General features: G+C 41.4%; 1 protein-coding gene across 3 annotated transcripts; it reads left to right on the forward strand.

Annotated features, from left to right (window-relative positions):
* The first annotated feature begins 281 nt into the window (after positions 1 to 281).
* On the forward strand, positions 282 to 21,234 carry NBR1 (NBR1 autophagy cargo receptor). Of its 3 annotated transcripts, none has more exons than XM_084222402.1 (21): positions 282 to 443; positions 3,679 to 3,741; positions 5,443 to 5,461; positions 5,842 to 5,864; positions 6,652 to 6,849; positions 7,328 to 7,402; positions 8,544 to 8,758; positions 10,261 to 10,425; positions 10,889 to 11,095; positions 11,742 to 11,901; positions 12,412 to 12,699; positions 13,127 to 13,279; positions 13,714 to 13,789; positions 14,103 to 14,213; positions 14,976 to 15,167; positions 15,289 to 15,423; positions 16,029 to 16,389; positions 16,757 to 16,854; positions 17,786 to 17,855; positions 18,552 to 18,657; positions 18,995 to 21,234. In XM_084222402.1, the coding sequence occupies exons 1-21, from the start codon at positions 285 to 287 to the stop codon at positions 19,166 to 19,168; spliced, it is 3,048 nt and encodes a 1,015-aa protein (XP_084078528.1). In that variant the 5' UTR covers positions 282 to 284; the 3' UTR covers positions 19,169 to 21,234. The 3 variants fall into 3 exon arrangements, with proteins under 3 accessions (XP_084078528.1, XP_084078529.1, XP_084078530.1); XM_084222403.1 differs by having other exon boundaries at positions 18,998 to 21,234; XM_084222404.1 differs by lacking the exon at positions 14,103 to 14,213.
* Positions 21,235 to 21,931: the final 697 nt, after the last annotated feature.

The raw sequence follows: 21,931 nt of genomic DNA on the forward strand, positions 1-21,931 counted from the left end.
GGCCGGCCTGCTTGGCTCTGATTGGCTCTGATTTGTTCTGGTTGGTAGTTGATTGGTCATCGCCGCCACGTGATCCCGGCGTGCGCAGGCGCCGCCGCGGCGCAGTTGCCGGACGTGCGTGGCCGCGGCGCGCGCGCGCGCGCCCGGTTGTGTTTATTGTTGTTGTTCCGCGACCGCTCTGGCTCCACCCTCCGACCAATCACAGCGGAAGTCTGGATGAGTGACAGGCGGCTCCGCCAATAGCCGCGCGCAGCGGGCGCGGGGCGGGCCGCCCTCGGGCCGCCATGTTATGCCTGTCGGGAGGGCTGGCGCCGCCGGCTCCGGCCCCGCGGGAGCGCGCCATGGAGCCGCGGGTCACCCTGCGCGTCACCTGCCGCGGCGACACCCGCTCCTTCTTCGTGTCCGACCCGGCGCACACGACGTGGGCCGATGTGGAGGCCATGGTGAGCGCGGGAGGCGGGGCGGGGGGGCCGCAGCCGCCGGGAGCCGGCCCGGTGAGGCGCCGGTCGGGCCAGCGAGGCTTGGAGGGCCCAGCGTCTCTGACCGCGCTTTCAAAGCAGTGTCCTCCTTTTCACAGGCTGTTAGAACTGCTGGTTCATAGGGCTGCGGTCTTGATTTTTATTTTTGCCTAAGCAGCGTAGTTCACTCCTGCTGTGTGCTTAGATTGGCGTGAACTGGCTGGTTTAGAAAAAGGTTCTCAAGGGTCCTTTTTTTTCCATGTGAGCAGCTGCTCTTAGCTGTGCTCTCTGCCCTTTTCCTCAGGTTGGGCTCTGTATCCCTCCGTAAAGTACATTCTATTATTTCCTGTTCTTATTGAAGTATCTATAGTGAAGGAACAGCCGTCTGTTCTTTTCTAAAGATTCGTCTGTGCCCTTTGGGATACTGAGTCACGGATAGATTTTAGTTTGGCCCCTTGATTCCCTGAGCTTTGTGTGTGCCAGTTTGGGTAGAACAGGCTCTGACTGGGCCGTGCCTGCGTGGGCAGGTCTGTGTATCCTGCTCTTGGTAAGAGTTTGTTTGGGTGCTTGTTTTCAGGGCTGTTTATTTGCAATTCCTGTATTGGCTTAGTGTGAAATTGATGTGAAGATTCCCTTGGCTATGATGAAACTATTATTATTATTGTTGTTGTTATTATTATTATTATTTATTTTAGTTCTGTAGCAACTGTGTTGTAGTTGAGAAGGAGACAGTACAAAGCAACACACTCAGAAGGCTTCAAACTGTTTTTATTATAGCCTGCATGCTTTTTGTACATTCTTACAAAGTTCATAAGTTTACACTTTACTCATTGGTCACCAGAGACAAACCCAGTGTTCATTGGAATAGGCAGTTCAGGTTTCTCTTATTTATCCTTCTTTCTTTCTTAGTTTCTATGTCAACAACCTTGGTAGAAAATTTTTCCAAGGGTAATTATGGATCCTCTTCTCCAGCTTCTCTCTGGCTCACAGAATTTGCTGTAAAACCTCTTCCATACAACTGTTCTGGTTTTTTAGCTTGCTTTCAAAGACACATCTGAAGACATCTTGTTGCTGTCTTATTTTCTGTCTTTCAGCTCTTCTTCTGGCCAGTATATTCCAGTACACAAGCAGGAGGGTTTTGTTTTATGAATTGCTCAAGTTCAAAGTTTGAACCGCACCTCTTCCCTTGCTGTACTTCAGTCCTCTGAAAGAGGCACTGAAAGGTTCAAGCTTAAAATACTTAGTGCAAGTAGAGCTGCAGGAATGTCTGAGCTGGTCAGAGCCCTGCTGGCATCAAAGCTGGAAGCAGATTACTGTGTAAGCACTGTGCTGCCCTTAATCTTAGGTATTCTGAGAGCCAGGGTGTGTTTGTTCAAGGTGTGGTGTTCTATTACAGTGTTTCCCTGAGGTACAGCCAGGGGTTGTCTCTGTTGTGTGAATTGCTATTTCAAGGCAGTTAAACTTGTGTCTTTGTTGTATTTTGATCTTTTATTCAATGTGTTTGATGTTTATAAGGGATAAGGTGAGCTCTTGTTCTGCCCTGAGTTTAGGGGAACAAGCTGTGGTGCCAGACCATGTAAGACAGAGCACAGCTTCTTCTGACAAAACAAATTGGTTCTGTCACTGCACTCCCAAAATTTGGGATGTGGTGCTGGAAGAGCCTGCCTGGAGCAGAATGTGTCCGTGTGTCCCTGTGCTCCAGTGGGGCTGTGTCCCTGTGTGTCTCTCTGTCCCTGTGTCCATGTGTCCCTGTGTCCCTGTGCTCCAGTGGGGCTGTGTCCATGTGTCCATGTGTCCCTGTGCTCCAGTGGGGCTGTGTCCATGTGTCCATGTGTCCCTGTGCTCCAGTGGGGCTGTGTCCCTCTGTCCCTGTGCTCCAGTGGGGCTGTGTCCGTGTGTCCCTGTGCTCCAGTGGGGCTGTGTCCCTCTGTCCCTGTGCTCCAGTGGGGCTGTGTCCCTCTGTCCCTGTGCTCCAGTGGGGCTGTGTCCCTCTGTCCCTGTGCTCCAGTGGGGCTGTGTCCGTGTGTCCCTGTGCTCCAGTGGGGCTGTGTCCCTCTGTCCCTGTGCTCCAGTGGGGCTGTGTCCCTCTGTCCCTGTGCTCCAGTGGGGCTGTGTCCATGTGTCCCCGTGCTCCAGTGGGGCTGTGTCCATGTGTCCCTCTGTCCCCGTGCTCCAGTGGGGCTGTGTCCCTCTGTCCCTGTGTCCCTGTGCTCCAGTGGGTCTGTGTCTGTGTGTCCGTGTGTCCCCGTGCTCCAGTGGAGCTGTGTCCCTCTGTCCCTGTGTCCCTGTGTCCCTCTGTCCCTGTGTCCATGTGTCTCTCTGTCCCCGTGCTCCAGTGGGGCTGTGTCACTCCCCAGGCAGCCACTCTTGCCTGAGGCTGCTGCTGTTCTGTTAGGTCTGGCCTAGCAGGACGTGTGTCAGTTGTGTCAGAGAGTTTCTGTTGGGAAATGCAGCTTTTGTAGGAACCTGGTACAAAAATGAGCTGCTCTTCCTATTCCCATATCTTTGCCTGAGAGCCCCTTAATTTAAAAATGGTAATAATTCAGAAGGAGGGGATTTACATTTTCCATTTCAGGTGTCTGCCTTCTTTAGCAGACACTTGTCTGTTCAAACCAAGACAGAAAAATACAGCTTTTGTAGGAACCTGGTACAAAAACATAAGGAGCCTCAAAGGCTTAGCATATAGAAACAACTTCTTTCATTTCATGGTTCATTTTGTGCTGCTCGTTCTGCCTTCCTAATGTAGAATGTAAAATATCTGCTCAGCTTTATTGTCTGAATTTTGATAGGATGAAAAAAGGCTGATCACCTATGTGAGCTGTCTCCCAGGTGCTTTTTAATGTAAAAGAAAGAGTTTAGGGATTGTTTGCCTTTGTCTTCATATTTTGCAGTGTTTACAATGACTGAGTTTTTTAACCCTGAGCTTGTCCTCTTAGAATGGGGAGGTTTTTCTTATTTATTTTGGAGTAAACATTAACCTGGCAAGGTGCAAGAGGAAAAAGATGTTTTTTCTTTTCATTAGGGAAAGTTAGTAAAGCTTGAAGGGAAGGCACTGGGAAGAGTTCAGCTCCAGAGGAATGGATTTGGTAAAACAGTGTTTGCTTCCACTGAGAAACTGAAGGGAGGGATAGAAGGGGTTTAATGTTATTCCTAATTAATAATCATTATTAACTGAGGTCCTGCCTCACTATGGTTTTGTGTTCTTTTTTTTTCATTACAGGTTAAAGTTTCATTTGACCTGGACAACATTCAGATCAAGTACATTGATGAGGATAATGATGAGGTAAAATCCCTGCCACCCCACCCTTCCTATAAGTCAGCTGAAAAATGCTGCTGGCAGAAATTATTTTCTGTCTCCTGGTGGTTTGTAGTGGGTCCTTCAGGAGAGTCTTTTATGCAGATCAGGGTGGGGGAATGTTTGCCCTTTTAATAAAAAAATAGCTGATAGTCTTGTGGTTTTACTTTTAATGCAGCATACGTATTTTAAAATACTTTTTTTAGAAGCTACTGCCTTTATTTTTCCCACCCTGTAGAAAAACCCAGTGGTTCTCTGTGCTCTGAGGAAGAAATATTTCTGTTGAGGAACTTTTTTATTTTTCAATTTTTTTTATTTTTCAACTTTTTTGATTTTTCAATTTTTTTATAAGGTGGTTGTGGTGGTGCTCACAGGGGTCCCAAGACGAGGGAAGAGATGAGAATCTTGACTCCGTGTTTCATGTCTGATTTATTATTTTATGATATTTATTATATTAAAAGAAAATTATATGTTAAAACTATAGTAAAGAATAGAAGAAAGGATTTCATCAGAAGGCTAGCAAGGAAAAGAATGGAATGATAATAAAATCTTGTGACTGCTCACAGCCTCAACACAGGTGGCTGTCATTGGTCATCAAGGAAAAACAATTTCCCATGCTGGGTAAACAATTCTCCAGATCATATTCCAAAGCAGCAAAACATGGAGAAACTGAAGCTTCACAGCTTCTCAGGAGAAAAATCCTAGCAAAAGGATTTTTACAGGTAGTTATAACTATTTTTGTTTGCAGCTGTGGTAAAGCCCTGTCTCTCCACTCCAGACTCCTTCCTCTGGAAAATGTAGGTCCCCTGTCATTAGCATAGGTTTGCCTCAGTGATCTGCTGTACTCAAATCCTCTGCTTGCTTTATGCAATTGCTGTAATCTCCAAGCAGATTACTGACTCAGAAAACAAATTGGTTACTTCTAGTTGTCCTTGTTGAGTAACTTCCTGCTTGGCACAGTCTCACCCTCCCATATTATTTTTGTTTATCTAGAGATTCAGAGGGGAATGTAACTCTCACACAGAATGACCTTTTGCAAACACAGTGTTCCACTGCTTGGATTATAGCTCTACTAATGAGATGGGGGTTCTTGTTCTTATTTTTTTTTCCCTAAGGGCAAATGTCAAGAAGCTTCCAACAACCTTTCAGAGAATGATTCTCCCCTTATTTTCCAGCCTGTATAATTTATAAATATACAGATGCATCTATGAAAGCTTTTTCTGAAATACTGAGCAACCATTGTTTAGAATCCTGTGATGCTGTGGGGATTAAATAGCTTCTTGTATTAATAACTTCTATATGCAGAATTGGTAATTAATAGAAGAATGGACTTATGAAACACTTAATTGGTCTTTTGAAACACTTAACTGGGCATTTAAAGCCAGTGGGGCCAAGCTCTGGAGTTGTGCAGTGAGCCCAGGGGTACAGGCAGTGACTTTCTGAGGACAGCAGCTTGTTCTGGCTGCCAGCAGTGCCAGAGCTGCCTCCTGTGCCAATCCAGTAACAAACATGGGCTGCTTCAAAGCACCACAGCTTTGGGTAATGATTAAACATGGCAATAACAAACAGCTAAAGGACTGCTGCTTTAAAAACTGTGAGTAAAAGTGTGTTTATTCTGAAGTGGGTTAATTTTAAGAGAACTGTAAAAATGTGTCTATGCCTCTTGCTCACTGTTAATTCTCTTTGCAGGTCTCTGTGAACAGCAAAGGTGAGCTGCTGCTTTACTGAGGTGAAATCAAGATAAGAGACCCCAACTGTTGCTTGTGTTTTTTGAAGAGGCAGTTAAGAATGCTTGCTTTTTTGATTTTTGTATTTTATATATGATTTGGCAGCAAATTCTTCCCAAAGGCAAGAATTCTTGATCTATAGGAACAAATTGGAAGTGACTAAATTAGTGGAATGTTGTGGTTCTTAGCATTGAAAATGTATGCTTGTTGCTGTATAAACAATTTCTTGCACTAATTTAAGAGAATATACAGAAGGTAGGGGAGGCCTCTTGTCATGTAAGGGTTTCTAAATACTGTGTGATAAACTTAGATCTGTTGTGTGAGATAGGGGCCATTCACACTTCTTTCTATTTTTCTTTAGAGGAATATGAAGAAGCTCTGAAGGTAAATGTGCTCTTTGACTTCTTTTAATATATTCATCCTTCTCCAATTAAAATTGGTGTAGCTGAGAAAAAAAAATGGCATTACCTGGCCCAGGAAATCAGAGTAGCTGTTTTCTAGCTTTGTAGCTTGAATGTCTTATTACATTTTTTTTCTATTGGTCTTTGCTTTTATAATTTAGTTGAACAGAAGTTAGAATTCTGAGCAGCAGTGGGTGGTTAAGGGACTGACTTTCTCAAACCCTTCAACAGTAATCCCATATTTGGAAATATTGAGCTTTAGTGAAACCCTTCAAAAATCTTGCCACATAAACTACAGCAGCAGAGTCTGTCATTAAATCTTACTGGAGTCAATGCTTAGCTACTTTATAAGCAGTTGGACAAAATAAGAATTGCATTTGTTTACATTTCTGTTTCACATTGTTAAGTGTTTCACAAACTCATGGTTTGATTTTCAAATCTGATCATTTCAAAATAAATTCCTGGACAGAATCTATTGATTACTGGCTCCTAGGAACACTTTATTGTAGGCTGGAAAATTACAGCAGGATATTTGCATGGTTATCCTTTGGCTTTTAATAAACTTCTATAATAAGTATATTAATAACTTTCAGAAGTAGAATATCAGGTGAATCTACCTTGGCATCTCTCTTAGTTTTTCTTTTTGTGTCTGTTAGCCTTTCCCCACCCTTTTGCCAAACTCTCCAATGTAGTGTAGTGCTGTATTTTTACAGGTTCTGTATGCTGATTTTAAGTGGAAAATGTGGTGTGTGTGTGTTGTGTTTATTAAGATTGCAGTAAAACAAGGAAATCAGCTTCAGATTAATGTCTATGAAAAGAACTCTTCTCGTGCTTTGCAACTACATGAAAAAAATGTGACAGAAAAGCTGGTGCTTCTTAAAGATGAGAAGAAGCCACTTTTGCATCATTCCATGCTAGCTCAGGGATTAGAGGAAGAACTAAAAAATGACAAGGAGCTGACCATTCAGGTAAGAAGCTGAGCTGCATTCAAACAAAGAATTAAGAAATGTAATTCACTTTGTAGACTGATTGTCCTCTTTAGCCATGTATAAAAACTGAGTTCAGAAGTTGGTCTTTGTTTTCAGTGCACCTGTTGAAGCCCAGCAAATAGTTTGAATGTCTTCAAGAGGATAATTTGATGCTGTCTTTAGAAATGCCACTGCTTTCATGTTAACCATTCTTAGTATTCTGATAAACAGAGCAGTTCATGTCCTGAAGCCCTCATTGCCATCTGGTAACTTCTGCCTGGCTTGATTTCTTTGGTCTGTAATTACACTCAAATGCTAATGAGGCAGAAATATTTCAGGAAAATGTCAGTGGCTACTTAAATATTTTTCTATAAAGACACTTAAAAGCTATTTCAACAGTTAACTTGCTGTGTTGAGGGGTTTTTTTTTTTTAACTTTGCATACTTCTGTTTATTTTGTTTGGTTTTTTTTTCCCCAGCAAAAGTTAAATCAGACCAGAACAGAAAGCACAAATGAAAATCCTCCAGAATGGTTTACTAGCTACTTGGAAACAGTAAGTGTATTGTCTTGCAAGTTTTTATATACTTAAATACTTAAGTTTTATTGTTGTTGGTAGGGATCTTTGTGATCTCTCTAGACATCTGAACACTCTTGCCATCAACACTTGTGACAGGATCTTAATGAGAGCTAGATGTCTAACTATGTCTGCAAGGGATACCTTAAAAAACCCCCAAACCATGAACCTGATCCATACCACTTGTGAAAAGTGGAATGTTTGGTTTCTGCATTTGATTTAGTTTGAGTGTGGTTTTAAGTAGCTCTCATAACAGAATCCTTGTGGCACTGCAGACAGCCATAGGAATTCCACACCTCTCATTGTGGGAGAGCATGGACAGTGTTGCTCTTATAGGCTCTTGATTGCCCAGTTTTAGCAGGGCAATACTTTTGGTTCCTGTGATGGAAAGCAGAGCATTTGATGACCTTTCTTTTCTTGACTGTTCACTTTGAGAAAATACTTGCAGGAAGCCATTGACAATAAGCTACAGTTAAGATATGGGTGTTGATTTGTTTTGAACAGCTAATAAACATCACTGAAAAGAATTAATATCACTGCAAAGAATTAATGAGCTAGCAAATTCTTGAAACTATGTGCATTTATCTTTAAGGTTTTTTCTCTAGAGTCTCCTTTCCTTTGCCACCTATTTATGCAAACTAAAAATAGGGGAAGTTCATGGTTATGTTTAAGACATCACTGATGGGCAAATCAGAACTTTATGGTAGAGAGACCAGAGGGGTTTGGGGGTTGTGGTAATTGTTTTGGAGATGAGTTTCCTTCCCTTGATGCAAGCTTATGGAAGAAAAACAATATTGTAAGCAGAAATATGTGATTTTTAATTTGCCTTCTTAAAAGCTCTGGATTGGTATTTTCTAAAATAAAAGTCCTCTATGAGGAATGTAGTGTTTGTTTATATATTTTATATATTATCATATATATGTTGTATATAATATATATTATAATATTGTGATACTGTTATAATAATAGCATATGATATATGTTATATATATATAATATTATATTATATTGTCATAATTTTATGAGGAGTGTGCTGGGGGTAGGGGAAATGATTCTGAAGTAGTCTATGGCTACTGACAGATTGTGGGTCTCATTTACGACTGCTTTAATTTCTTTCCAGTTCAGGGAGCAAGTAGTTAAGGAGACTGTTGAGAGGCTGGAGCAGAAGCTGTATGAGAAGCTTGTTCATTGCAGTCAGCCTGCAGATTTCTGTGAGAGCTCATTTCCAGCAGCAGCTGCACCTTCAGAGAGCCCCCTGGGCAGCAGCCAGTGTGACTGGCTCATCCCCTGCTGCAGCTGCCAGGCTCGCATCGTCGGGGTCCGCTACCAGTGCAGGTACAGGAGCTGGGAGCGTGGGGATGGCCTGGGAGTGAGAGAGAGAGAAACTCTCTTGGGGTTTGATACTTCTGGGTTCCCAGTCTGCAGCCTGCTGGACATTTCAGGGCTGGGAGTGTGGGGAACCTGCCAGGCACAGCCTGTGAGTGAGTGAGAAACTGTCTTGGGGTTAGATACTTCTGGGTTCCCAATCTGCAGCCTGCTGGACATTTCAGTGCAGGTACAGTGTGCTAGGAACTGGGAGGGTGGGAGCCTGACATGCACAGCTTGTGACTGAGAGAGAAACTGTCTTGGGGTTAGGTACTTATAGGTTCCCAGTCTGCAGCCTGCTGGACATTTCAGTGCAGGTACAATGAGCTGGGAGTGTAGGGACCTGCCAGGCACAGCCTGTGAGTGAGAGAGAAACTGTCTTGGAGTTAGAAACTTTCTAGGTTCCCAATCTGCAGCCTGCTGGACATTTCAGGGCTGGGAGTGTGGGGAACCTGCCAGGCACAGCCTGTGGGTGAGAGAGAGGGAAGCTGTCTCTAATTGGGGTTAGATACTTCTAGGTTCCCAATCTGCAGCCTGCTGGATATTTCAGAATGTCTATTATGTCTAACCAACATCTGATGTTCTCTCCTGTGGTCACTAGATTTTAGCTGCATAAAAGTAAGATTAATACTGTTTTGAGGAAAGGTGATTGTTAAAGTGAGAGAACTTTATACACTGTTCTCAATGAACACAGTTCAGAGAACTTTATGGCTGTGTTCTCAATGACTCTTTACCTTATCTGCAGTAATAAGATGCAGTAATTGTAGCAGAAAAGGTTTTGTTTGGTTAACTAAACAAAAAAGCAAGACTTAGAACCACTAGTCTAATAGTTGTATGTTTGGTTCTGAGTCAGTGAGACTAAGGCAGGTCATACTTTTTCTTAATGATTGCACTCTTGTCTGTCTAATAATATGACATAGATTTTGATGAATGTCTGAAGTAAGGTGTTAAAAGTAAGAGTTTTATTTGAATGAGGCAACTGCTGTAAAGATCAGCATTTTGGGACTAGGCAGAAGCAGTGGATGAAATGCCAACAGGAATTTTTCTTTGGGTTTTTTTTTTTTTTCCTTGCTGGCAGGAGATGACAGTCTGGTTTTTATCAGCCCTGTTCCCGGAGGTGCAATCTGCTTTGCATCCCTGAATGCTTTTTGACTTAGCCTCTGTATTTTCATAAGTATGGTGCTGTTTCTGGCACTGGATTTTGATAAAATGTTCTGCCCTTCATAGCAAAAATGTTAATCACTTGTGCTAAAGGAAGCACCAAGTTTTTTTAATGCGTGTTCAAAGAAGTGGGAACTGTGTTGCAGTTTTGCCAAGAAGAGAGATAATCATGCAGGTATTCCACATGGCTCCAAATACTGATCTATAAGTGAGACATCCAGCTGCTGTCACTTGGGAACTGCTTACAGTGAAAGTTGTTTCTCTGCAGAAATTCTTTGCCTCTTGATAACTTTGTCTTTTCTCCTTTGCAGCCTTTGTCCAGCCTACAATATCTGTGAGGAGTGTGAGGCAGGAGCATATGCACATGATCCAAACCACGTGTTGCTAAAGCTGCGCAGACCCATCCCCTGCGTGGCTGACAATTACAGCCTGGCAGAGCTCTCCCCACGCCTGCCTGCCACTCTGGAGCAAGTCAGGTAAATGCTGGCACTTGGCAATGCCTGGCAAGGTTCTTCTGGTTGCAAGGAAACACCTGTGTTGGAGTTCAGGTTCTGCTTTTATTTTAGAGATTACAAGAAATGGAGATGGTGCTCAAACTTTGTTGTGGGTAGCTAAAAATAGCTACATACTTATGAAGGGCCTAAGTCATAAATCTTACAGGGTTTTTAACAAGAAACTAGAAAAGACAGACTTTTTGTGTAGTAAACTTTGAGAACTTGGTTTTTCTTTGAGCATTCTGTGTCTGCCTTTTTTGGTTCTTTCAGAGATCATTCAACATAGTTCCACAAGCAGCTCTGAGGATGTTCTTTTAAAACCCTTTGGTATCCAGTCTAGAAGCATGGGACATTTCTTGAAGGGCTTCCTTGAGACTAAGACTGTGTTGGGTAAAGATCAATTCTGATCAGTTTAATGTAATGAGCTGTGTTAATTGCTTTGCAGGCTCCAGAAACAGATGGACAAAAGATTTCTGAAGGCAGAGAAGCAAAGATTGCGAGCAGAGAAGAAACAGCGAAAAGCAGAGGTCCGAGAGCTCAAAAAGCAGCTAAAATTGCACAGGAAAATTCATCTGTGGAACTCTATCCATGTGTTGGAAACAAATGGCTCACCTGCTCTGAAATCTGAGAGTGTCCAGCCTAATACCTTCCTGTAAGGCTTGTTGTTAACTGAGCAGCTGGTAGTTGTGCTGTCTGAGGTTTTGTTATGAGACCAAGTTAAAGTAACAGGAGGAAGGTTATGGAATTGCTCATTTTGAAGGGTGGTTTGTCATTTGACTGGGTGAGAATTTTGTCCAATAGGATTTGCAAGGTAGTGTGTTTTTAATTGAGAGTAGGAGAAAGGTTAAAAAAAAAAAAAAGTGGCTGATGGTTATTACCAGAAACTTAGTGATTTATGTAGATTTAGGAGGAAGGGAGTGCTTAGGATTATACATACACGTGCATGCTCATACAAAGTAAATTAACATTTACTGCCAGTTTTAAAAAAGTCTGTATCTTTCTGCTTTATTAAGTGTGTCTGCATAAAGTCAAGTACATTCTGTATATTTATATTCACTGCTATTTCTTTTTTTTATGTGCTCTTAAGCTGAGGTTCATTAGACACCAGCCTTTGCAGGCAACTGCTCTGCATTTCTCACTCCCTTAGAGTTTATGAATGTTCAGTGTAAAACTTGTATAGTTTGTTTCTTTAATTCATCCCTTCCATTTAGGGCATTTGAAAGCCAAATTAACATCAGTCAGCAGATGAACTTCAGTTTTGGTGTGAGGTTTTTTTTGTTTCCTCTCTCCAATTCCAGGAGTCCTAATCAACCCTTCCAAGCAATTGTCCCAACGCTTAGTGCAGTATTTGTGGATGAGAATTTGCCTGATGGCACTCACTTGAAACCAGGAACAAAGTTTATCAAACACTGGCGAATGAAAAATACTGGCAATGTGGAATGGACCTCAGACACCAAGGTATCTGCCTTTGCTCTTCCTTCTACTCACTAAAATCATTCTGGGAGATAACATTTGTAGGTGAATTCTCTGTTAGGACCTGTTTAAGATTTCCTTTGGCCTGTTGATTCACAGCTGGGAATTCTGGGGCAGTAAGCTGTGTAGGTACTCCTTACAAAAGTGGAGGCTATGGGAGGGAAGAGATTCAGAGCACCATCACTGAATGTGTTTCCCATTAATAATATGTCTGTCCCCCATGTTATAATGGTGCAGTTTGACCCTGTTTACAAGTGCTCTGTTGCTTTTCTGACCTCCAAAACCATTTGTTCTGTGAGTGGCTGCCTTTGTGTTGAAAAGATGGGGCTGTCTTTGTGTTGATAGTGATTGATGTGAGGATGTGTACTAGCAGCCTGTCTTCTCTATGTCTGTACCTACAAGGCCTTTCAGCAGAAGAACTCTGCTTCCTTCTGCCCACACTTTGCAGAGAAGCTTGAGGAGTTAATTTTTGGCTTTTTCTGTTATATATTTCAGTTGAAACTTATGTGGGGTAATCTGACCTTGGCATCTGCTGAGAAAAAAGATGTGATTGTGCCATCCCTTCCATCTGGACAAGTAGGAACTGTTTCAGTTGAGTTTGTAGCTCCCAACATAGAAGGAACTTACACTTCTCACTGGAGACTGTCACACAGAGGGGAGCAGTTTGGGCCAAGGATCTGGTGCAGTATTGTTGTGGATCCCTCTCCAGCTGCTGACTATGTAGAAAGTGAATGGAAGGATTCTGACTCCTGTCAGAAGAGTAGAGCTTCCAGAACCAAACAGGCAAGTCACTCACCTGGTATTTGGGGCAGCTCAGAATTGCCTTGGAGAAGGAGCATTGTGTATTATTTGGCATAATATTCCTAATTAACTATTCAGGGGGATTCTTTAGCTGTTTGCTTTTAAATTTTATTTTTAATAGGAAAGAAATACATCATAGATTGCATTTGTAAGTTCTAAAGTAGTTGTTCTTTTTGACAGGCATGACATCAGCTCTCAGTCTGTTGCAGATATTTGTCTGTTTCTTTGAACTGAAACACTGCAGCATTTCTCTTTGTTAGGTCTTGTCCTTTTGGCTCTGTAATGAGTTGATTTAAATTTCTTTCAAATTTACTTGTGTGTTTACACAAAACTCAGGCTTTAGATTTCAAGTGATGTTTTATTTACTGTGGCTAAGGGGCTTCTGGTTTTTTTTGTTCTGTTTTTGCAGGATGCTTCCTTAGAGACAGAAACAGGTGCTCAACTGATAGGTGAAATTGCAGAGCAGGCTGAAATATCTCTGCCAGCTGTTCCTTCAAAGATCAAAAATCTGCCAAGTGAGAGAGAATTTTATATCCCATCTGTTGATCTCCTCACTGCACAGGTAAAGTGATAGAATTCAGGTAGACATCAAACCCAAGGTGGCTTGCTTTATGTCTAGGTAGGTAGACATCTGCAAGAATAAAACTTCTGAGCTCCAAAAATGGCCTCTCTATTTTCTGAAAGAGCATATTGCATTTTATATAGCAGAGCTGTTTTCTCAAACTGGTATTAGGCACTGTCATTATGTGGAAGGAATGTTTAGGACAAATTAAGATTCTCAAAAAAGAGTCGGCATTGAGTCTTCCTCTGGCCCTGACAAGAGAATTCTTAACTTTGTCCCTTGCTGCCCTAATTTGTGCACCATATTCAATGATGTAAATAAATGTTGTGGGAAAACTGCCCCCTGAGATTGTGTTGAGGAACAAAGTGGTATTTGTACACCAGTGGGATCTGTGCTGCCAAGTTTCAGAGTTTGCTCTGTGTGTTTTCCTGTAGGATTTGCTGTCCTTTGAGCTGTTGGACATTAATATTGTGCAGGAATTGGAGCGGGTGCCACACAATACTCCTGTTGGTAAGGCTCCTGTGTTCTGGGTGCTCTCTTGAGCACAGACAGCTACCCTTTGTGTATAGCTTGGCTTCTTTTCACCTTCATATCCCCAAGAACATATCATTCCAGCTGTTGAGGAATGCTGCCATTTTCTTTGCACAGCCAGTGGCAGAGTAATGCAAAGCTAGTTGTTTATTCCACCAGATTATCTTTCAAAATAACAAAGTTTCTTCAGTCTTCAAAGAATGTCCCTTAAAAAGAATAACTTTAAAAAATGTTACCTATGGAGGCTCCTTCTCCTTTAGTGCCAATTATCTTTGCTCCCTGTGTTTTCCAGACATGACTCCATGCATGTCCCCTTTGCCACGTGACAGCCCCTTGCTGGAGAAACCTGGCTTAGGTCAGATAGAGGAGGAGAACGAGGGGAGTGGATTTAAACTAGTGCCTGGTAAGCAGCAGTCCTGAGGAGCCTGGGGGTGAAGGGAGGATATTGTCACTTGTAGTCCCCAAACCTGATGTCTAAAAGGAATTCTAACTGTCTTCCCCTTCTTGGAAAAAAATAAATACAGGTTGTTTGGAGTCTTGACACTACATTAGTGATTATAGAGGTTGGAGCATAATATATATATAGATTGGAAATGGAAATCCTAGAGTCACAGAATGGTTTGGGTTGGAAGGGACCTTAAAGATTATTCAGTTCCACCTCCCTGCCATAAACAGGGACAGCTTCCCCTATCCCAGGCTGTTCCAAGCCCTGTCCAGCCTGGCCTTGGACACTTCCAGGGATCCAGGGGCATCCACAGCTTCTCTGGGCAACCTGTGCCAGCGCCTCACCACCCTCAAAAGGAAGAATTTCTGCCTAATATCTAATCTAAATATACCCTCCTCCATGTTAAAGTCATTTCCTGCTGTCCTATTACTGCATGCCCTTGTATAAAGTCTTTCAAAAGCTTCTTTTGATTTGTCTGACCACTAGAATTGTTGGGAGAATTAACAATCTACCCTTTATAGACTAGGTTATACTCCAAACACTCCAGGTGTGCTCCCCAATCACTTTTGTGTTCAACTTGAGCTGAATTCAAAAATCCTTCAATTTTTAGAAAGAACTAAGACACAGAATCAATATTAGCTGTGGCTAGTCTAAAAAATTCTTCTTACTGTTACATATCTTTGTTGTGGTGGTAAAATCTGTTATGTTTCCCTTTCCAAGGAATGGCAGAAGCCTGCCTTTCTGTGGACTCTTCTGTGGTGAAGGTGAAAGCTGAACATGCATTGAACCAGGAGGAAGGGGAAGAAGATATGAGTGGGACTCAGTTTGTCTGTGAAACTGTAATTAGATCTCTGACCCTGGATGCTGCACCTGACCACAAACCCCCACAAAAACACCCCAAAATCCTCCAGAGTAAGTATTGTCATTAGCTGCCTTCTCTGGTTTGACTTGTTTGCAGTCAGACATGAGACACAAATTGCTCAGCTCAGGGGGTTGATACCATTTAATTGTTTTTCCTGATTGGTTTTATTAGATTCTTTACACACACTGCAAGACACCTTCAGCTGCAATAAAATAACTGAAGAATCTCCTGTGATAAATAGTAATTCCACTTCCAAAAAGGAAGAAAAGATTCATCAGTCAGAACCAGTGACAGAAAGTTCATGTGGTAAGTAAAATGGGCTTGAATGTAAGATAAAGCTGTAAAAAAATCAAGTGTAAGAAGATCTGACACTGTTCTAGGAAATTGATCTTCATTAGATGAGAATTGTTAGATTGTCCCAGTTGTGAGAATCATTACATCAGAAAACTGGTGTCAGTGCTTTAACAAGGAGCTAGTTTAACAGCTGCTTTGTAAAGAAGTGAAATTGAGACCAAAAGGTTCCAGTTGGGTATTCAAATAAGTGCTCGTACATTATACATGACTGGTGCCTCCATATTTTGTACACATAGCTTGCAATGTTTCTGATCTGCTCCTAATGTGTGTAATTTAGGAGCTGAAAACTGCAGTTTAAGTTTTTTTAATAGCTCTTACTCCAGTTTTTATTATGAGCATTAATACCAGCAGCATATTTGCAAAGGCTCAACATTAAGATTTGTTACTCTTTCACACTGCACCCTGCCCACAACAGGGAAAATTACACCATGAAGGGCAGCAGCTGAGCTTTACAGTTATTTCTAAATACTTTTTTTCTTCCAGCAGGGACAATTCTGTCTCTGCTGTTGTCCATACAAAATGGACAATGGTTAATACCTCACTTTTTTTCCTCCTAGGGGACCTTCCACTGTCTGATGAGAGCACAAACCCCCATCGTGGTGCTGGCAATGGTGATGAAGAGGAAGATGATAAAGATGATGTTGAGAGTCAGTGCTCCTCTGCTTCCTCAGAGGACTATATCATTATTCTCCCCGAGTGCTTCGACACCAGTCGGCCCTTGGGTGACTCCATGTATAGTTCTGCTCTTTCTCAGCCTGGTTTAGAAAAGACAGGAGAACCTGAAACAGTAGCAGAGATCCCAGAAGGGGGAAGCCAGCCACAGATCCAGAGGGTCAGTGATACACTGACAACTTCCCAAACACTGCCTGCAGTTCCTCTAACCCAAGCAACCGTGGACAGCCCACCCCAGGCACAAAGGTATGATTTGGGCGCAGGAACAAAATGGGGATGCTGGTATTGCTCTGGAGTCTGCAAGGTCTAGTACTTTCCAAACAGGAATTGTAACACAATTTTTATCATGTACTGAGGTAAATGTTCTTAAATCCTGCAACTTTAGAGAGCCTGGTTTTGGCTCCATGTGTGTTTTTTGGCTCCATGTGTGTTTTTTGGCTCCATGTGTGTTTTTTGGCTCCATGTGTGTTTTTTGGCTCCATACTTTTGGCTCACTGATTTAAATGAGTGCAAGAGAGGGAGAGAAAAAAATTCACATGCTCCCTTTCATTTTTCTATTGATCGTGACTTTATTTATGTGTGTACATGTGATGTTTTTGCCTTATGTTCTCAGGAATCTTTCATCTCTTCAGAATTCTATCTTCCAAGAACCAAACACACCAGCTTCAGAACATATCTCTTCTGCTCCTCATGATCAAATACAAAGAGAAGGTATTGACATATTTAATGGTGCAGACTATCGCTACCACCTATTCCTTTTGCCTAGGATTGAATTTATGTCTCCTTTCTCTTGAGGAGAAGAGAAATCTACCAAGTAAAGATTTTAGTTTTTTTCTGGGTGTTGAACTTTTACTATATGGACATTGCAAATAAAGAAATAATTGGTTTTGTGGATAAGTTAAGAGCCTCTCTTATGGGAAATGGTGAGAGGATACTGAAAAGTACTTACAGGTATCTGGAAAATTACCTTGCTCTGGAATTGATGAGCTGTATTTTTAAGCTGCTTGTTACAGTCACTGAGGCAGCAGTTCCTCTTTGTTAAACACCACTGATGAATCAGTCATATAGTTCTGAAAATTTTCTGACTGCTTTCACTGCAGTGAGAATCCTGGATGCCTGGACTGCATAACTAAACTTAGAGTATTACTGTATTGTATTTGTGGGGTGCCCCAATGAAGGAAGGAATGATGAATCTCACTCCATGTTCTCAGAAGGCTAATTTATTATTTTATGATACCATATTATATTAAAGAATACTAAACTTTACTAAAGAATACAGAAAGGATACTTACAGAATGCTAAAAAGATAATAATGAAAACTTGTGACTCTTTCCAGAGTCCCAAACAGCTTGGCCCTGATTGGCCATTGAGTCAAAACACACTAGAAACCAATAAAACAATCTCCAGACACATTCCAAAAGAGTAAAACACAGGAGAAGCAAATGAAATAATTATTGTTTTCCTTTTTCTCTGAGGCTTCTCAGCTTGCCAGGAGAAAAATCCTGAGCAAAGGGATTTTTCAGAGAATGTGCCACATTACTGTTGTACTGAGACACACTTTTTTCTGTTTATGTATGTGTTGCATTTTTCCAGCTTAACTGTCATTAGCTGGATGTGTTTACATTTTGTCTTGCTCTTCCAGAACCCAGTGGTGAAGATAATAATGGGCCAGGATCTTCTGCATTTCTCACTAAGTTCTCAGAATACCCAAGGTAATGAAGCTGAAGCTCTGACTTCACAAACACTATTTTAGACTGAGAACACCTTAATTAGACACCCAGGAAAAAGCTTTGGCCTATAGATTTCATGTAGTCAATAATTAAGAGACAGGCCTCCCTTCTAACAGCAAACATGATGTGTTTTCATAAGATCTTGGTTTCTACTTGGGCACAAACCAAAAGGATGCAGAACTGGCAAACCAAAGTTAGTGAAGAGCTCAAGTTGAATGCTTCTAAAATTCTGTGGGTTTTTTTTTTTTTTTTTCCCTGGAAATTCTCAGGATTCTTAGAATGGGGGTTTTACAAGCTAGCTATAAAGTAGTCTTAAAATACTGAGGTTGGAGAGGTAAGTCAAAATGTTGAGTAGAATATGAAGTAACTTAAGTATTCATAGGAAACAAATAGAAGTTACTCTACCCTGAATGTGTCAGTGCACAGCTTTCATGTAGGTCTGTTCTCTTCTAGATGAGAACACTAAACTCTTTACAAAAGGTCCCTTCATGGAAAGCATGCACCCACAATTCAATAGAAAGTGTCAAGAAGAAGGAGTGAGCTTTTTGTATAGCTCACTTCCCAAACACTGCTGATCCCTTTGGATCATAGGCTGTTGTCTCCAGCAGTCCTTGCCTCAACAGGCAGCAACTTGGATTTCACTGAAACAAACCCTTGGCTTTCCTGGTCTCTTCACAGGTACCCTCAAGGCAGCAGCATTGCAGGAGAGCTGGTGAAAGGAGCTTTGTCAGTTGCTGCTTCTGCCTACAAGGCATTATTTGCTGGACCACCCATTGCTGAACAGGTGAGTGCCTTCTGTGTGCTCTGTGAGTTTCACAGAATGACAAATTTAATGGTTTTTTAAGGGTATCAATATTCTATATTGGAGGTAATGTAAGAGTAAAATGTTAAGTTTGATGGTGTCCCTTTAAGGTTTGCTGCTGTCAGCAGACTGGGAAATCCATGCCATGTGGGTAAAAACATGTCTCTTGTAGCCTCATGAAAGGGATTATAAATGGCTTAAATGGGGCCAGAAGAGCCTCTGTGCCTCAGTTTGATTCTAGCATAATACAAGGCCCCTAGTTCAAATGGCAAAAAATAAATTAGCTTTTTTAATTTCTCTTTCTGTGTTTTGTTTTCAGCAGCCTGCAGCTCCAGAGGAGCAGACTGCTGCTCTGCTGTCCAGTCTGTGTGAGATGGGATTCTGTGACAGGCAGTTAAACTTGAGGCTGCTGAAGAAACACAACAATAACATGATTGAAGTGGTAACTGAATTGCTTCAGATCAGTAACAGAGACTGGTGCAGTAGGTGCTAAACCTGCCTGCTGGAGAGAGGAATAATCTTCAATGACTAAATTCTAATTAAAGATTGCAAGAGTAGCAGGCTGTTCCTCAGCTGCTCTCTGTTTGGAGGTTTGGCTTAAAACTTCAGCTTTTCTTTGAGCATTTGACTTCTTTTTCTTTTTACCCTCATGGAAATGTCAAACAACTCTTGTGGCATCTCTTGAAATGGTTACCAGAATTTCAGTTATTATTTAGATCTTATAGTTGAATGAGTAGTCTTTAAATCTCTAATTTCAGATCAAATCCTTTTACCAGGGAATCATGTAGAACTAAACTTTGTATCCAGGTGAGAACTCCCCATTTTATTGTGTATATACTTTTTTTTTTTAGGCAGCTGGAAATTTTTTGTTGGCTTAATTAGCTTTGGAATAGAAACCAGTGTAAAATGCTGCTGTAAAATGTAGTCCTGCTTAATTTACAAGAGATGCCTGAAACTAGGAGTTTCTTTGTTTCTTCTGAGGATTTAGTAATTGGTTTTCCAATGTGTGATAGTAAATGACAAATTTAAATCTTACAAATTATTCTAAGAAAAAGAAGTTGCTCATAAAAGAAAGCCATCTTGAATTTAGACTTTTGAGAAGTCTAAAAGTGGAACTGTTCAACTGAGGAATACCAGTAAAGTTGTTGTTTGTTGTAGCAGAATGAAGCAGGAAAATTACCACCAGCAATTGAATCAGTAATGATAGTGCACACCAGATCTCTAACAGTAGAAGTATAACCTACATAAAATATTTTGTTAAAAATGGAGTGTAAGGGTAGGAAAGGCTTTTCTAGGAATCTTTACAGGCTCTTTGTAAAAATATAAAAAATTTGACCATTACCTTTTTTCACTACAGTGCAAACATTTTACTCTGTTAATACCACATTAAACAATGCAAGAATGTAGGAACCCAGACCTGAACAGGAGCAGAAATTTTGGGAATGTTTAGGAATGGAAAGAATGCTTGAAGCAGGGATCACATAACTTTACATGAGAGTTTAAAAATGCATTAACTGAAGCACTTTCAAATGTACAGTCTCCTCTGATGCTTTTAGCTGGTCCTGTGTTTCCATAGCCACATCTGTAGAATTCAATTTTCTCCTAAGATTTTTAGATGCCCATATTTAATTTGGAAATCTAAGAATTCCATTCTAAATATGCTGAGAGATTTGATTCTGAAGAATGACATAAATGAGCACCAGACACTGCTGTGCAGTGGGGTATGCAGGGAACTCCTCAGAGTTCAGTCCCTCAACAGGTGACAGTGTTGGCTGCTCACTTTCAAGTAAACATTTTTTCCTTACTGCAGTAAGAGACCATTGATTCTGAAATATTTTATAATACTTCTGCTTCAAACTAGTATTCTGTTTTGTCACAGCATAGCTGAAGCAGTGTCAGTATTGTGCTGGCCAGGTTATCAGTGATTTTTTAAGAGACTTTAGTACCCATAGAGGTAAAATACCATTAAAATAGTCCAAGAAAACAAATGTATCATACCACTTTCGTTTTAAACCTATTTTTATAGATTGTGGAAGATATACTCTTAAATGTTTATTTTGAAATACAGTAGAAGCATTTTGCAGTGTTTCCCATCTCTCTGTACACCAGTACAACTGTGTGCTGTGGACCAGGTAAAGATCCTTCTGTGACTTTCCACCTTAACTTGGGTGTGTTGTGTTGAGTATCTTTTGACTAATGCCAGCTCTAGGACAGGGAGGAGAGAGGACAGGGGTGAAATGCAGAAGCTGATGACACTTTGAAGCATGGTGTGGTTTCATTTGTTGGGGTCTGCCAGGCCCAGCAGGACCCATGTTCACCATGTGTACCTTTGTACTTGGAATGTCCATGTGTTCCATCAACTACAAAACTGAAGCATTTGAGGAGGGACACTTCATTGAGCATTGAAGTGGCAAGTGTGAGATGCTGTTCTCTTTAGGTTACTTTTTACTAGAGTTTAGATGCTGTATGCTCAGGCTTAAGATAGATATATTTCTGTTGGCTTTGTATATTTTGTTAATGGATGCATGATATAATTTATAATATATTCTATAGAGCAGATGTGACCTCTGGATCTTTTTTTTGGGCGAGCTGGGGGGGGTGGGATGGTGTTGCTGTAGACCCCCACATGGCACAAAGCACCAGGACTCACACAGAAGGCTGTTTACATTATTTATTGAAGCAACATCTTGCTTTTATGGTTTTACAAGATGTTTACATTTACTAACGGTGCAAGCACCAAGACTCAGATCAGAAGGCTGTAAAGGGGCGTTTATTAAAGCAACACGTTGCCTTTATAGTTTTACAGGATATTTACATTTACTTAACAAACACATACACTGCCCATTGGTCATGACAAAGAAACAAAACTCTCAATAGGTGAAAAGGAGCCACATCACTCTGTGAGCCATCCCAAGTCCATATCTTTTAACTTTCTTTCTTCACGTTGTCATGGTGACAGCCTTGGTCCCTTCCTTGAGAGAGATACAGGGCTTTTCTGATCTTCAGGGAGCCTTCGCTGGCTCACAAGAACAGCACACAAATGTCTTTCCTACACACCTATGTCATAAAGAAGAAACAAAGCTTTCACTCGGTGAAAGGAGCCGCGCCACTGTGTGAGCCAACCAAGGGCCAGATCCTTTTGCTTAGAGAAAAAAAGTCTTTATTCGTATTGTCATGGCGATGGCCTTGGTAAAGGCTCGGTCCCAGCAATCCCCTCCTGCTGCCCGCTGTCACCGGTCCCGCCCGCTGTCGTCCC

The sequence above is a fragment of the Fringilla coelebs genome (genome assembly GCF_963513975.1).
Source record: "Fringilla coelebs genome assembly, chromosome: 27".
NCBI classification, from domain to species: domain Eukaryota; kingdom Metazoa; phylum Chordata; class Aves; order Passeriformes; family Fringillidae; genus Fringilla; species Fringilla coelebs.

What these genes read in the sequence shown, in the direction of transcription:
- NBR1 (XM_084222402.1), top strand. Translation starts at nt 285, where the DNA reads ATGTTATGCCTGTCGGGAGGGCTGGCGCCGCCGGCTCCGGCCCCGCGG. An exon ending in AATGGACCTCAGACACCAAG is followed by an intron (nt 11,902 to 12,411) that starts GTATCTGCCTTT and finishes TATATATTTCAG; the next exon opens with TTGAAACTTATGTGGGGTAA. An exon ending in AAGTTCTCAGAATACCCAAG is followed by an intron (nt 17,856 to 18,551) that starts GTAATGAAGCTG and finishes GTCTCTTCACAG; the next exon opens with GTACCCTCAAGGCAGCAGCA.